Source organism: Phodopus roborovskii, unplaced genomic scaffold (genome assembly GCF_943737965.1).
Source record: "Phodopus roborovskii unplaced genomic scaffold, PHOROB, whole genome shotgun sequence".
Lineage (NCBI taxonomy): Eukaryota > Metazoa > Chordata > Mammalia > Rodentia > Cricetidae > Phodopus > Phodopus roborovskii.
The window spans coordinates 9,607,196-9,624,339 of NW_026126625.1; the positions used below are offsets into that span (position 1 = coordinate 9,607,196).

At 42.0% G+C, this 17,144-nt stretch overlaps 1 protein-coding gene across 1 annotated transcript in view; it reads right to left on the reverse strand.

The window, feature by feature from the left end:
• Window positions 1–2,909: 2,909 nt before the first annotated feature.
• The window catches only part of Abhd17c (abhydrolase domain containing 17C, depalmitoylase), a 38,948-nt gene continuing 24,713 nt past the window's right edge, over window positions 2,910–17,144 (reverse strand). The window contains exons 2-3 of the mRNA XM_051206530.1: window positions 8,007–8,186; window positions 2,910–4,345 (exon numbers count right to left, since the gene is read on the reverse strand). Coding sequence (XP_051062487.1) covers window positions 4,126–4,345; window positions 8,007–8,186 — 400 coding nt within the window. The 3' untranslated portion in view covers window positions 2,910–4,125. The remainder of the gene's footprint in view (window positions 4,346–8,006; window positions 8,187–17,144) is intronic.

Below are 17,144 nucleotides of genomic sequence, written 5' to 3' on the forward strand. Positions count from 1 at the left end.
GTGGACTGTGACCCAAGATAAATAAACCCTTTTCTCCCCAAGTAGCTCTTGTCCAAGGAGTTTTATCACAGTAACAGAAACCCTAACTCAGACATCGCCCTCATGAATCAATCTTTGTGCAATTGCCTCTCTTGGGTTTGTTGCAATCTCTCTCCATTCCCTGGCTTAACATATGGTTAGAATTCTTGGCATACTGTACTGTTGATGGCAACCTTAATCCTTGACTACAGAGCAAACAACTTGAATACAACCAATGACCTAAGTTGGTTTTTTTGTTGTTTTTTCCAATGAATTAAAAAACCATCTTAGCAGGCATGCTGGCACACACCTGTAATTCCAGGTGAGACTCAGGAATTGATTACACAAGGCTAGCCTGGGCTGCATGGTGAGACTCTATCAAAAGAAGGAATCATCTTTCTGTCCCTATTTTACTAGAGTTCAAGTCAGAAGTGCCTGTCAAGTCATTATTCCTGGGTTGGATGTAGGTCAGTGGTAAAGCATTTGCCTAGAATGCTCAAAGCCCTGTGCTAAATACCCCAGCATTGAAAAAAGAAAAAAAAAAAAAAAAAAAAAAAAATCAAAACCATTCCTATGGGTGTTTGCCTTAACTATTGAGATTATGCCTTACTTATTAACATGTATTTGCGTTTTATTTGAATAAGCCCAGCTTGAACATGCTGTTACCTTGGTAGACTGTGAGCACTACTCTGGCCTATGTGAGTGTGTATCACTATGAATGTACCTTTAATAGTCTACAAATAATAACAGTATAAAAGACTTTATCTGTATGATTGCCTGAGCCTTGCATAATTTTGGAGACAGTTTAACACTTTTACTCGTTCTTTCAATGTTATCAGCCTGTTTTCTTCAAGAAGCTGAGTCTCCAGGAAGTATCTCTGCTCTGAGGCTTTGCATCCTGTAGGGACTAGAAAAGCTCTTACCAGGTCTGTCTCTGATACTCAGTCCTCAGGAGCAGATTCGCTAGTAGCCTAGACCAAGGGGGATATGAGAGGGAAGGCATGCATAGCTTTCAACCTGAACCTGAAGCTTCTGGCTTTGTTCTCAGACACAGCACACATCTATGGCTTCTTTCCTGATGGCTCAGAAGTCTTTTCCTGATGGCTCAGAAGTCTGTGGACAGGGAATTCCCTTACTAAACTCCAAGAGTCAGAAACTGTGCCCCAAATGAGTATCTTGATAAATCATCTGCCCCTTCTTACAATTTAAATTGATATGAGAATGGTTTTGAAAGGACACTTTATCCGAGACAATAACCACCTCATTCTCCAAGTTTAGAAAGAATGTGACAAAGTAATGCTTTACATTAAGATTTGATGGTTTTTCTATGACAAAAACCCCACCCATCCAAATCTTTATCACTGACTGGTGATTTGGATGAGAATGGTACCCACAGGCTCACAGCTGTTTGAGTGTTTGAATAGTTGGACCCCAGTTGATAAAACTGTTTGAAAGGATTAGGAGAGCCTTGAAGGTGTCACTGGGGGTGGGATTTGAGGTTTCAAAAGCCCACACCAGGCTCAGTTAAGTCCCTCTTTGCTTCATAGTTGTTGATCAGATATAAACTCTCAGCCACAGCCACAGTACCATGCTGGCCTGATCCCCACTATGATGGTTATGGACTAAAACCCTCTGAAACTGTAAGCCAGCCCCCAATAAATGCTCTTCCAAGTTTCACTGGGTCATTCTGTGTCTTCACAGAACTAGAAAAGAAACTGACTTCTTGATTTCAGGGATAACAGTCATCAGAATGAAAGTGAATGTGGTTACAGAGTCTTACCCTGGACGTGACTACTATGCCCATCTTTTAATATTCAAGTTATCATAAGTGGAAAATACAAATTCATACATTAGAAATAACCCACTCATTCTCCAGTCTACAAAGGGGTTTTTCATACTCGTGCTTTCTTTTGTTAACTAGAGAGAAGCTTCTGTATCCAGAGAAAACACTATGGGCATCCATCAGATTAGGGATGGAGCACATCTCAGGAGGGAGACTGTAGTCATTGTGGCCAAGTCTCAGGGGCCCATAACCACCTCACCCCTACCCCTGAAGGATTTCATTACTTCACGAACCATGCTCAAAAGGATGTTGCATCACACCCCTCAGCCCTGGGAAAGCGTGAGTTGCCTTGAATGAGTATGAAGCAGCAGTGAAGGAGTGGACGGGCCTCAGTCTGCCCACTGAGTAGTTTCCTATTTGTTAATAACAACCAATAAAATTTAGCTGATAGACTTAATAATTAATAAGAACAGGGAGGTAAGAGTATCAAAGATTCAAGCACTCCCAAAATCCAGGATGAGAAATCAGGTGTTTAGAACTCTAGGTTAGCTTCTTTCCAACAGGCCACTTGGTGCTCTGGACTTCTGGGCAAGCATACCCTGGAAGCTTTGTGAATGTACTCACTGGGGAACAGCTCTTTGCCCCTCTTCCCAAGGCTCCCTCATTTAAGGGCTCACTGATTTAAGACCAGAACACAGCCCTCTCATGCATGCACGCACCATATCCTGTACCTGAAGCATGTGCTATGTCAGGCAACCAGCAGTCCTCTTAAAGCAAGACCAGGAAGGGCTACTCTAAGAGCTGAAAGCTGGCATCCTTCCTCTGGTGCTCAAAAGGCTGAAAAGACCCGACTCACCCTTCCCAGAGACATAGGTACTTTGTCCTCTGCCAGCTGTGTGGTGAGGAGACTCCTCTCAATTTTGTGCATTTACAGCAAGTATCCTCTGCACATCCCACTTAGGGACCGTGTTTACTGCTGCTTTGTGTTTCGGCTTCTTATGGAAGTATCTCAAGCCTTTTACCAACAGTGATGCCCCAAGGATGAATGGTACAATCTTACTATTTCCTTTGATGGAGAGATGGAGGAAGAAGCACATAAGCCCACGTGTTCTGATCCATGCGTCCTTTATTCCATTACCAACCACCGTGCCGCATTCAGGCAACAGCACACAAACTGGCAACCAACGCAATCCAGTTGTACAACGATCTGAGGCTTACAGTACATTTAAGGCTTTTAAATTTGAAAAAAGAAAAGAACTAAAATAAGACCAAACAATCCCAAACCCAATCCCCCAACCAATACAAGTAGTGTAGCAATTTTAAGTGTCTCATTTCTGATGTTCACCTGGCACAACTCCAGTGTCAAAACCCAAATAACTCTTAAACTAAGAAATCAGCTTAGGGTAATTTTAATTACCTAAAGTCTTCAAAGCAGAAACTTGGAATTTTTGTCTTGGAAATGTTATAAAAATTTTAATAGCAAAACATAGGAATAAAAACATATTAACAAAATGTATTCAATTCAATCATTTACAATACAAACAAGGAATCTGCAGTCTGTTGTTGTAGCCTGACAAAAGAAAACTACCCATTAAGAATCTGTGCACAATGTCATTGCAAATATGTACAGGACTTTAAAAAAGCCGACAAGGATGACTTTACAGAAGGAAAGTCGGCCAGGCTTTATTAGACCAACCAGACAATCAAAATATTAAAACTCTTGGCTAGTAATAAATTTACACATAAAAAAACCCCAGTTTCCTGTTTAAGAATATTCCAGTTGTATTTATATGATTACAGTTGACAAAGCTGTTGGTGATATTTCCAGTAAATTACTCTTCAATTCATGTGTGTGGGGAAAGACTGGCATGTTAACACAAGTTAATGGAGGATTTCTCACAACAGTTTTCCAGTTACACTACCATAGCTTCACAAATGGACCTCACCCATGGCACCAGGGCTGAGAGTGCTGCAGATCAAACACTGGCACATGGGTGAGAGGGTGATCCTGCACCAGTTGGGGAATCAGAGGTGACAGCAAGGGAGATAGACTTGATCACACTTTAGTCTATGATGCTGGGAAACAGTCCCCATGGTCAGCTCTTATTCCCACTCCTGCAAGGTCATACAGCTGACTTCAGCTGCTCAGCCTAATGGGAGGTGGAGATTAAGTACAAAAGACAGACTTTGTTAGCTCTTTAAGGAGAACATCCCAAGGACTGGGCCCCTCTCTGTGGTTATTGGGCATCACTGTTAATCCAGTCAAAGCGTGTGCAAACAAGGATCCTCGCTTCACAGTAATGAGGTAAGGCTAGCCGCCATCTTCAGGAGTTGGGAAGCTCGTGAGATATGAATTGTTTTAGTCGTTCTAGGTACTGTGCATACAGCTCTATGTCATTGTGCCCAGCCCCCTCAACCCACAGGGGCTCCACAGCACGGGGACAGCGCTCATACATTGCCAGGCCATGGGAGAAATCGATGACCTCATCCTCAGTACCGTGAATGACCAATACAGGAGAGGTGACTTTCGATATCTTGTCGATGCTGCAAGACAGAAATGGGAGGAGAGACAAGGATTCCTTTAGTTGTGCTCATAGGAGAAGTGCTGCCCTGGTAAGTGGGTCAATTCCACAGCTGGACAGTACAGAGCTTGACTCTCAAACTAACAGTAGTGTCCAGGTGAAATGATGAATTCACACCAACACACTACAGTGGCTCAGCCTTCTTTTCCCACTATTTTTCTAGTAATATCTTTATTTCCTTAACACATTTTTTTTTTTTTTTACATTTGGAATCACTTAGGATTTATAGCAAAGGAAGATGTATTACAGGTTCCCATAATTCCTAACTCATTTCCTATTGAGCTAACAGCAGCCAAATCCATGCTTTATTTGTCAAAACCAGGAAATAAACTTTGGTACACACATATTAACTAATACCTCCTGCTTTTATTTGGATCTCACTTGTTTTTTTCCACAAATGACTTTTTCCTATTCCAACATCCTGTTAAGTAGCACTTAACTACTTTAAAAAAAAAAAAAGTAGTTTTATTAAAAATATCAGACTAGCAAATCAGTACTTAATGTTTATTTAGATATTCATGTTTTGAGAAGACTTTAAAATGTAAATAGGCCAGCACTTGATATATCTGACTGAATGTCTCTGCAAAGTAGGACTGGATGCTCCTCCAATTCTTAGAACTCTTCTTTAAGAAGCAAATTCAGGCTGGGTATAATGGTGCATGACTTTAAGGAGGTAGAGGTAGGTGGATCTCTGTGAGTTTGAGGCTAGCCTAGTCTACAGAGTGAATTCCAGGACAGGCTCCAAAGCTACACAGAGAAAAACAAAACAAAACAAAAAACAAACAAACACACACACACACACACACACACAAAAAAAAAAAAAAACAAAAAAAAAACAAAACAAAAAAACAAAACAAGAAAGCAAATCTGGGTTGGAGAGGTGGATCAGTGAGTGGTTTAGAGCTCTTACAGAGGACCCAGGTTCAATATCCAGAATACACATATTGGCTTACAACTATCCATAACTCCAGTTCCAGGGGATCTGACCTTCTCTTCTGACTTCTTTGGGTACCAGGATACAAGTGGTACACATATATGCAACTAAAACATTTATACATACAAAATAATCTTAAAAATTTTTTTGAAGCCCCATTTCATAAAAGCCTAACTTTGGTAAAAAATAGCACCAGTTAGCTCAAAAGCTTACTGTGATATTTAGATTGTACTCCAACTGCCTTCTGTTTATAAAAATCAAATCCACTATTACAGGATGAATTTTCAAAGATCTTCAAAAAGACTGACTTTAGGTTCTGAAGACATCCCAGAAGGAGCTGAAAGGACCAAAGGCATTTTGTCAGGCTGGGTGCCTGGGCGACTGCTCTGATGGGGAGATGGTCCATTAAGTCATGAATAAATGTATCTTTCCATCTGTCCTTCTGCCCAAAACCTGCTTTACTGCTGACTCCTTTTTATAGTTGATCCTACTCAGGCTTGTAAAAAGACACAAATGGGTCTATTTGTGGGAGTCTTTCTGATAAAGTAACAGCTAACATTCATCACAGCTGAACACTTTATGCAGTCCACATGAAATCTCATTTAATCCTTGTGAAACAGTACCCATGAGGAATTGCCTTCTGTTTGATCAGGGAGGGAACTGAAGCTCGGAGAGATTAAAAAGTACAGGAACCAGGCCAAGGAGATAATAAAGAGGGCTAACATCAGCTATATATTTCAAAGGTCTACACTCTGACTGTCACACAGTCTCTATGAACAACCTGTGAATCTGTCAACTGCTTGAAGGCACCCCAGCAGCCACAGGATCTGAGATCAGAGTCTCTGTGGACGTATGCAGTTTTACAGAGCAGAAATCTTACCTGAAACCTACTCCTCCCCTGAATTTCATTTTAAAGTGCTTTCTTTTGTAAGCCATCAACTACACTCAGTTAAAGAAGATAGTTACTCATCAGTTATACGAGGCCTGAGACTATGCCCCATGCTGCTCTTTCTGGGAATCTCTTGTTGTCTGCAGAGGGCATCTGAAGTTGAAAGCCATTGTCTGACCCTCCATGCAAACGTAGAGAACAACCAACACTCAAGTATGAATAGGACTTATTATCTTTATCTTTTTAAACCTGGAAGGAACTGTGAAAGTGTTTTCCCTTCCAGAAAGACAGCATTCTGTAACTTGGTAGCAAGGAATACTATATTTTTAAAAAAGGTTTGCCAAATCCAATTAATGATGAGAGCCAGTACAGCCACTAATGGCTTGAAATATATTCCATCAATAATTTAGGGTGCTGAGTAGAAGCAAGTGGTCTCTTTGTCTCTAACTTTACGAAGCCAGTGATGTCACTGCTCTTGGCCTGATCTGTAAAGAGTACAGTAACAGGATCAACTTTTTAAAGCTGCTGGGAAGGCTACCTGGTGGGACAGACAAATAGCATTTGTTGCTGGTTTGCCATTAATTAATAAATTGCAATTAGTTACAATGGAATTAGTTTCAATGCTGCATTTTAAGGTATAGGCTAATCTCATTACTTTTTGTCAGGGTAACTCCTGGAATTGCTTCCCACAAACATGAAAAATATTAATCTCTAAACAAACAGCCTCTCATTACCAATTCAGCACAATAAGGCTATATTTTCGAGGCACATCAATCCTACTTAGCATTTGCAGTCATGCCACTAGAAATGCAGTGTCCCATTCCCAGGAAACAGGGTTTCAGTGCAAGCTGCACAGAGTTGAGGGTCAGCCAAAGTGCTAACAGAGGTTTCTTCCCGTGGAATAAAGCAGTGGAACACAAATGTATGCAGCCAAATGCTGTATTTTTTCCCCCCAGCAAGAACAGGACAGTGGCAATTAATAGGTCAACTGAAGTCTTGAGCTCATGCATTACTCCTTCCTGCTGATGCTTTTCCTGGAAAGTGTAATACAAGCTGGCTAGCTTCTGCAATGTACTGTGAGAAAAAAGCTACGGGGCAAGTACTCTAAAAATACTTCTCACATTATCACTTAAATAACAAAAAACAAAACAAACTGCAAAGAAGGAACTTGCAAAGAAAGCACTTTCCTCACAGCTTTTATATTTACAGTGGTTCTCCCTTCCATTAACAGAGCTAGAGAACAGCAGGGTCAGTTAGCAGGAGGGGCCTTAGGTTGGCCAGGACCCCAGGCAGGGCATGTCTGCAGGAGTGGGCTCAAAGTGTAGGATTGGGAAGAGGAGGTGGTTTTCTTAACCATCCCCAGGGATACCTTTCTATTCTTCTCTCAAAGATTACCTGAGCATGTGACTTCCCCCTCATCTGCATCCTCTAACTGAAAAGAGAAACTTCATACATGTGCTTGTTTTTATTTCAGGGACTAGACCAGGGCTAATTGCTTCTTTGGACCTCTTGTGTGTAGCTCTTCAGTAATTGAGCAATACAGGTCCCTCTGAATAAATCAACACTGAACTGGAAGTTCCTTCAGGACATGTTACAGCTTAATCAATTAGTTCTGGGCACTGGCACACTCAAGGTCCTTATCCATCATCTGGAGACTGGAGTCTCAGCATGCTACATTTGCCTCCCATCCCCAGTGGTGCCCAGTGGGCCTGACATGGGGGATGCTCAATCAATATTAGAAATTGCACAGATGTGGACTGAGCACTGGCTGACTTCTCACTCTTCCAGTTGTACGCTTACCTGGGAAAAGCATCAAAACAGTATGTTTTCCTGGTATCTGGAAAAGCAACACGCAAACCAGACATCAGTGGGGAATGGAGGATGACCGCTGCACACTCATATCTCGAGGCCAGGTCCACAGTGGGGACAGTCCCAATGCTCTGTCCATAGAGGATAATATTCTCAGGACTCACACCATACCTGAGTAAAGCAGAGGTTATACACCATTAGACAATATGTGGGGGACAGGGACGATAACAATATTTTAAGCAGACAAAAACTCTCACGTACATTAACTTAAAACTGTTATCTAATTTTTATATTTTAGCTTAAATTAGCATGCAAATTTTATAAAAACAAACAATAGAGGCCTATTTCAGAACTAAACTGTCTTCTATATTTGTAAAAATAACGACCATAACTTTATTCCTGGATGGCCATCTAAACAAATGCATTGTAAACTTTGGGTAAGGTTTTATTCATCTTGACATTTCCCATTATTCCTCTTAAAGATTTTCTTTGATAATCATTTTTCTGAAGTAAAAATAAATACAAGGTCTGACAAACTAATACTAAGAACTCTTCAAGTAAAGTTTTAATGGTATGACAAACACTGGCACTTATCACAGAACAATTCACTAAGAGATAATGAATCTGAAAGCAATCATATCTTTTTAAGCCTCTTCTCAGGATTACATGCTTCCCAGATTTTCAACTCAGCAGTGGTCTCCTGATCCGCCTCTGTAAAGGTTTCAGTGGGCAATGCTCATGTGGAACACTGACTACACTTCCCAGCCTCCCTTGCAGCGCCAGCCTAGGGCAGATGTTAATGAACAAAAACCAGGTGTGGCTTTGAAGAAAGAAGTGTGCTTTCCTTTTTTCCCTTCCCTCCATGTTGATGGGAAGCAATGTGAAGTGAAGGTATGAGAGAAAGCTACATCCTCCTATGAGGGTAGAACAAATCAGAAGGCAGACAGAAAAATGCACCCCTTACTAGCCTACAACAGATGGATAGAGAAGCAAGAGATGACTCAACAGGTAAAAATGCTTATTGCCAAGGCTGAGGGCTTGAGTTCTTATCCCTAAGACTCACATAACAGAAAGAGGAAACCTATTCCTATACTCTGCTCTGACTCACATATGTGCAACATCACACACACACACACACACACACACACACACACACCAACAATAAATAGATGTAAAAGAATTTTTAAAAAAGCTATCAAGAATATACTAAGAGTGCCTAGAAAGGGCAAAGAGAAAGATATGGGTATGTGGGAAGGGGGTAGAGGAAGCATGGACACCTAATACAAATAGAACATACAGCACCTAGTTTTGTTATTACATGAAGATGCACATTAGAGCGGACATTAACTAGCTATTTTATACCCAAGAGACTGAGGAAAAGGAGAAAATAAGACACAAGGTGGAATGTGCTGTTTAATCCTCCCTGTTATCTTGGTTGCTGTCTAGAATCCTCTAGGAAGTTCTAGTCATCTCTGCCTGTGTCCAAGTTCTGCAGAGGTTCTCACTGTAGGAGGTATCAACCCATGGATTGGGTCTTAGATGAACAGAATTGTAGGGGAATGAGAACCGAGTACCAGCACCCACCTCTCTTCCTGACAACAGACCCAGTGTGACCAGGCATCTCCTGTTCTTGCTGTCTTGCCTTTATCCCACTATACTCAAACTGTAAACCAATAAAACAACTATCCTTTGTCAAGTTGCTTTGTTACTTTTGTCACAATGATGAGAAAGAAAGTAATACAGATGACAAGCTTGAGCAGAAGGTATTACCTTACTGAAGGAGTATAATTGAAGGGAGTATAAATTGCTACAAAAAACTTGGGAAAACAACCCAGCAATCTGACATTAGCTGGTAACACTAATGATACCATGTGCACAGTGTGTAAACCCACCAAAATGAAATGTTATAGCATATTTTTCACTTGACAACAATACTGTTACTGTTAACTTGATGCAATACCAAAAAACAAAGATTTGAGTCCCTATTAGTCAGGATAGCAGCAATGGTGTGACAGGGAATGTTTCATCTGGGAAGAAGGGTGTCAAGGTACAGAGTGGCAATGGTCTGTGTCTTGTCATAGTGTGCCATCTCGATGGGCATTAGGCTAGACACTTGCCAGCTTATGATCCTCTGAGACTGAAGTTTAGGTAGATATTAGCAGTCATGTGGGGGCTGGGAACTATACCCAGGTCCTCCAGAAGAGAAGAAAGTGTTCTGACACTGAGCCACCTCTCCAGAACATGGGGCCAAAAAAAAAAAAAAAAAAAAAAAAAAAAAAAATAGTTACTATAGAAAAGCTAACATCAGAATGTTCAACAGAAGCAGCCTACAAAAATAGGGCTGCTCTCCTTCAAAGCATAAATATAAGGAAAGGGATCTTGAGAGCAGAGTGTGAAATGGCAGTTATGGTGTACTTTCAGGTGGTACAGTCAATGATTTCTTTTTTTCTTCTTCACATCTCATTCAACTTAGAAAATACAGTCTATGCTGCTTCTTCTGGGAGTTTACAAGGAAAGGCTCAGAGCCCATTCTGTCTGAGGACATGAAACTCAAGATGCAGCTCAAGGAAAAGGGACAACACCATGTTGTAGGCCAGCAGGGAGATTCTACAGAAGGACACAAGAGAACTCAGGACAAAATGAAGCAGATGCTGCACCCAGTACCACAGTCAGTCACTGATGGAACCCGGAAGTGTGCCTGTGGAGGGGAGAGGGCCAGAAGACACACACAGGAAGCAGACCTAGGCACCTGTAGGTGTTGACCAGGATGAGAGACATGAGTATGTGTTCAAAGGTTAGGCCTCTTGGCATCTGCTGAGTAGTTAGTTATCTGTTACCATTGGTTTGAGAATGAGACAGAAGAAAATATCCAATAAACTAATAAGTTATGAAACAAACAAACAAAAACAACAACAAAACAAAACAAAAACCTGGCAACAGCTCTTGCAAGTTCATAGGAACTCAAAGAAGTCAACATAGGCCAGGTCTGCCTAAGACAACCTCAGGGAGCTGTTCTATGGAGACCTGGGGGGTTTGATGCAGCTGTGTGTATGCTGGTCATGAAGATTCCCTCTATCAGAGGGATGGCTGAATGACATCTCTTCTACATTTGCTGTTGCTACTACAACACCATGAAAATGTTTTCCTGCGACTGTGTTTCACACATTTCTTCTTCCCTGTGTGTTCCTTCTGCTTCCTTGCTCGTGCCTCTTTCCTCTTGAGCATCCTACAGCCTCAATTCTGAGAATTCTTTTCTAGAACCTCATCATAATTATTTCCATGTAGGACTCTCCAATGTCAGCTTCCAACAGTAGCAGACTATTACAGCTGTGCAGCAGCTATTGCTGAATGGATGAATAGATAGCCCGGCATTCCCAACCCTGTCTGTGCTGCTATTTTCTTCTTAGGTTTCTGCGCTTCACACTCAGCACCTCCCCAGTGACTTTGATGCTGATTTCCCCATCTTTCTGTTCCTAGTTCTCTCCAGTCCCACACCTTTCATTCGAGGGCTGGGAACCAGGAGGAAGTCTCCTGCATATACCCTTAGTCACTAAGCCTGACCCATTCCTGTCTTTGAGGTATTTTTCATGCTGACTGTCTTTGTGACACAGGCTGCTGCTCTGTGGATACACATGGTGACATCTTGTGTGCAACTGACCAGGGCTGCCTGATGAATCAAGTATATGGTAATTGTGCTTTCAAGGTGATGAGCATCTCCATTGCAAGAATCTGGGGTCAATTCCCAGGTCATTCTGGAGATCTTACTCTAGAATGGCACTGCCTCCACATCCTTTCCCGAGGGCTTAGAGTACTACTTCTAATCTGGCCCATTCTGTGAATCATCCCATGACTATGGGGAGCAGGTGTCCTAGTTTCTAGATCCCAGCTGGGTTTCAAATCCCCTGCCTCACTGACTCATGGTAATGATACAAAGTTCTGATAGCCTGCCAGGACTCTGGCCCCTGCTCAGGGCAGAACTTGGGTAGCATCTGACCTGACAAATGCCCATGTCAGACCTGCCTTGTTCCTAGTTCTAACTACATGAACCTCCAAGATCCTCTTTGCAGTCCATCTCTCATACTCTCTGCTGGAAACAAAGCAGAGCAAATCACCTTTTATTCTGTTACTTTCTAATCAAACCCTTCAGCAAATCCATACCTCCAAGTCTACACACCCAAAGAACCAAAGATAACTATTGAAACCTTTACTCTCCAAGTGGCCTTTCAGCCATCAAAAGCTTAATCTCTTGATGATTACAAACACCTTCTGTCTGTAAGCCCTCACTGCCCTCCATCATCACTGCCAACTACTGGGCCCTACAGACTCCTCCCAGTTCTACCTCCTTCCCACACTTTCCTCATGCCTCTAGGCCACCCCAAGCATCACTCTGCCCAAGCTATTCATTCATGGTCACTGAAGTGAGGTGAGGGTTATGTGATGAGCCACTCTGCTGCATACAAGCCCTCCACTGCTTTCAGGGTATAAGCCCACAACCTTAGGTATACCCATTAGGAAAGTTAAGGACACCCACATCCAGGGATCAGTTGGAAGAATCTCCAGCTTTGAGCTAAATGTGATTCCAGTCAAAGACTACTTGTGTAAGACACAGAAACACACATACACACACACACACACACACACACACACACACACACACACAAAATGGAGCACTGTCTACCCCCTCCCTTTTTTTCTTTTTGCTTTAGATAAGAATTTCTCTGGCCCACAGCTTACACAGTAGGTTAGGCCAGGCTAGCTAGTAAGCCTTGAGAATCTACCCATCTCTACCTCCTTAGCTCTGGGATTACATATGTGCACAAATATGCATGTTTTTTTCACATGGATTCTAAAGACCAATGCAGGTCCTACAAACAGAGCCATTTCTCCAGCCCAATGGCTATTTAAAAAAAAAAAAACAACAAAATCCCATGCATACTTAATATTTCTCTGATATAAAACTCACTGAAGTCTGACATCTTGGAGATGTTGGACAGGATCACAATCTCCGATGTGTAGGATAGTGAACATGAAAGTGGCATTAATACCCTGTAAGCATATAAACTTTAGTCGTACAGGTATGATCTAAGGTTTTCTTGAAACAATGCTTGAAGTCTCAGACTCAGTGTATGAGGAAGTCATGGCCCTGGGTATAGCTCTCTGTTTAACAGTATTCGTGATGTGCAGACACACCCTTGCAATCTCCACGTTTTGCTCTCAGCCTCTCCAAATGTTCACCACTATTTTGTAACCCAAGCTACATGCAGTCCAGGAGTGGCCTGGAGCCAGAGGCACCATGACCCTCTCAGCATGGACAGGTGTTGGGCAGGAAGACCCATCCTGGAGGCTGAGAGTGCCAGGAAGCCCTGTCCCATGAGAATAATCACCTATATAAGGTTAAAGTTAAAGTCGTTTGTTTTTGCTTCAATGTAAGGCTTTCTTCTCTCTATAGCAGAGCACAAACCCAGCCTCCCTGAGACACCCTGCATCCTGTGTGAGTTAATGGGCCTTGACTTTGTCCTTTGTCAAAAGCTTTCCTCATTTATCTTCTTCAGAAGTGTGCTTGGCACAGTTCCACTGACTTTGAAGTCAACATTTTAAATATTTCAGAGCGAGAATTCCTAGGGGAAATTTCTTAAGTCATGGGATGAAGACAAATACACAAGCTAGTGGGGATGTTAATTGAAGGATGGGGTCTGAGAAGGAAAAACCCTTATCTACTGTAGGGCCAAACTGCAGAGCAAAACAGCACACAGACCAGCTGGAGAGGGAAGCAGGTGCATACATAGGCCAGCCCCAGCCAGGCTGGGTCCTTTGTCTCCAGGCAAAGTTATGGTGAGCTGATTGATTGGGGACTTTCTGGGCACAGAAAGCGTAACCAACATGAACTTTACATTGTAGGTATGAGAAGAGGAGGGGGAAAACAAAACAAAACAAAACAAAACACGATCACATAAAACAGAATGATCTCAGGGATTGGCTAACCAAAGCTTCATGTCCCGGCTTCCCCGGGTGTTTATTCTAGAGTGAACAGGAAACAGGGATCTGTTGTATGGTGCTGCTTGAGAAAGTGAAATATTTACAAGTTATTTGCTATGTTTCTTTTCTTTCTAATTTTTAGTTCATTTAGTTGAATGAAACATTTACTTTTTGTAAACTGTCTCTTCTAGAAGCCTTACAAATGTGAACACTATCAGTTATAAAATCAAACAGGCCAAATAAACCATAAAAAGTAGCCTTGTTGGCTCCAAGCTACAAGGTGGGAGGGATTAAGCCATATGTCTTTGAAGGAATAAAAAGTAAACAGATTCAAACTGAGGATAGAAAGACAGGTACAAATGAAGGCAAAATACACAATACAGTCAGTAGGTTTAGTTCAAGCACAGAGTGGAGGATGGGTAAAGCTCTAGGAAGAAGGCAAATTTAGAAGCCAATCACAGTGGAGGTAGAGCTCCTGGGAGAGAAGGCAGCTCACACAGGAATCTGGAGGTCAGAGGGGTGCTACTAAAAATTAGTAGAGATGCAGCATGGAAAGACTTGATGGTCAGGCACAAGGTCCCCAGAATACAGAGTTTGGTTGCAAGTTGTGGTCTGGGGAAGACCATTAGTAGGAGGGGGGGGGGAGTGAAGGAGTTTCAAATAACACTAGAGAGATAGACAAGGACTGACAAAACTGGCTAAACTGAGGAGTTGCAGAAGAGATCAGCTAGAGCTAGTTTTGTTTCAATAGGAAGTTCAGTTTGTGAACATTCAGTTTCAGGAAACTCAAAGTCAACGTGTTCTACCACATCATCTTCCAAGCCAACTGCTACAATCTCCATGAGTTCAATTGTACCCATTGGGTACAAACTTCCAAGTGTGGCTGCTTCAAGCCATCTGTGCCCTTGCCTGGAGCCCTGCACCCACTGCTCTGTAAATAAGCCTAATAAAACTCACTGGCTCCCCCAGAGTGAACTGTGAACTGCAGCCTGTTTTGTCACTGAGACATCAGGAGAAAGGGTAACATTGTTTAGCCACACCTCTCACCCAAAACACTTTAGTAACACTACTTGTCAGAATTAACTATAAGGAGAAATCCTCTCAAATCTCTCTGATGTGTATGCTACAAAGACCATTCTTGAGTACAAAGCTTTATCTTCTGCTACAATTCAGAAGATGGTTGGCTGAAAGAGGCCTGGGGAATGTCTGTGTATGTCAACAAAAACTCAGCTCACCCTGGATATTAGAGAACATCTCCAGAACCCCTGTGGAATGTTCAAGCCTTTTATGCAAAATAGTGTAGTACTTGCATATAACCACACATACCTCAACACTTTAAATCATCTCCATACTGTTTACAATACTTAACTATTGTTTATGGTATAATGACAAGAAAAAGAGCCTACATGGTCAGTACAGGGACAGGCCTAGCCACAGTAGGCCTATCTACAGTCCACAGTGTTCCATGGGTACTGGAGAAACTGGCATGAGAGGCAAGAGGCCACATGCATGTATACATATTACTACATTCATATGGGATTGGCATGTTACTCAACAGACAGCAAATTCAATTTTTGTTTTGGGGCATGTTCTAGAATGCAACCCTCCACCTCCCAGATATTCCCAATTTGCAGTTGGTGGAATCTATGGATGCAGAACCCATGAGTAAGGAATGTTCATTTTAGTGTTTTGCCAATGACAGAGCTTCTGGGAAGGATCAAATGCCCATATCCCACTTGCAAGGACACAAAAGCCTCTAAAAAAGGAAAAACAAAAACAAAAAACAAACAAACAAAACCCCTCACAACTTGCAGTGTGGTGTACAATGCTCATCAACTCAGTCTTACCTTGTGTTATCTAAACACCCATTAGGCTGTGCTTCCTTTCACAGAGCACTAGCCACCTGCTTACAATGAATCCTTCCAGCATAGGTGTTTGCAATTTCCTTCTAAATAGAGATTAAGGGAAAGGTTCTCTGACAACTCAATTTTTTCTGACATTCAAAACCGTTCTCTACTCCAACTCTCTGTCAAAGCAAAAATAAATAAAGCCTGACATGACTTAATTTTAATATTCTAAAACCATCATTCAGAGGAAAACTACAGTTATAAAGAATATAGAATTAATTGTCTCTGGATCTGTTACAATTAAAATAGAATCACTTACTTGAATTCATCTAAATATAATTGAGCATGAAATTATCCCGATGATAATCAGACTCTTGGCATTCTGTAATTATCTGACATGCTGGAAAAGCCAGAAAATACTGCCTCCCCGACAGCTGCACAGATACCTCCTTGCAGGTGAGAGCACAGTTGCCCTGAGGTCCTATGCCAAATCCTAGCATAGGCATTAGACCAGTGAGAAGAGTTACCCTTGTCCACAAGAAACAGTTCAACACAAATCCCACCTCTAAAACACCCCAATGAAAGAAAACTAAGACACAGATGTCACGGAAGCTCTCCCATGGGAAGACAAATTTTAAAAAACCAACTTCATGGCCTACTTGATGCCAAGGCTGAAAGTCACTTCTTAGAACTAGAACATCTCGAAGTACTTGATCTCACTCTAAACACATTCTCAAAGGAGTTGTGAGAGACCTGCAATGACTGGAAGCTCTTCTGCATGACACTGCCTTAATAAGATGGAGACATCACAGGTCACATCAGCTCCTGCAACAAAAAGTTTCCACTAGGAAGTTCTCAAATGGTGACAGAGGAGACGGGACACCCTCTTTGGGGAGTACCAAATTTGCGATGGTCAATGAGGTCTGGGCCCCTTTAGGGTAAAAGAGTGAGTGACTTTTCAGGGTAAAATACAGGATTCCAGCATGGTGTATCCAAGTCTTTCTCAGGGTATCTGTACTCTTGCCTGAATCATATCCTGCACTGAGACAGGACATCTTTGTCACCACAAAGACTCCTTGGCAATTACTACCAAAAAACAAATAAGGGAACAAGTGAGCCTGGTTCTTAACGCCCCTGCCTGAAGATCCACACCCAGCCTTGCACTTTGACCACGATGGTCCCTGATGAAGGTAGGTGAACTACATACTCTGTCTGCTAAGCAGTAAGGCACACGTGGTGGTGACTATGGTGGAGATGTGCAGAACAGGGAAGGAGGAAACCCAGGTTTGGAATCAGTGCTCCCAGG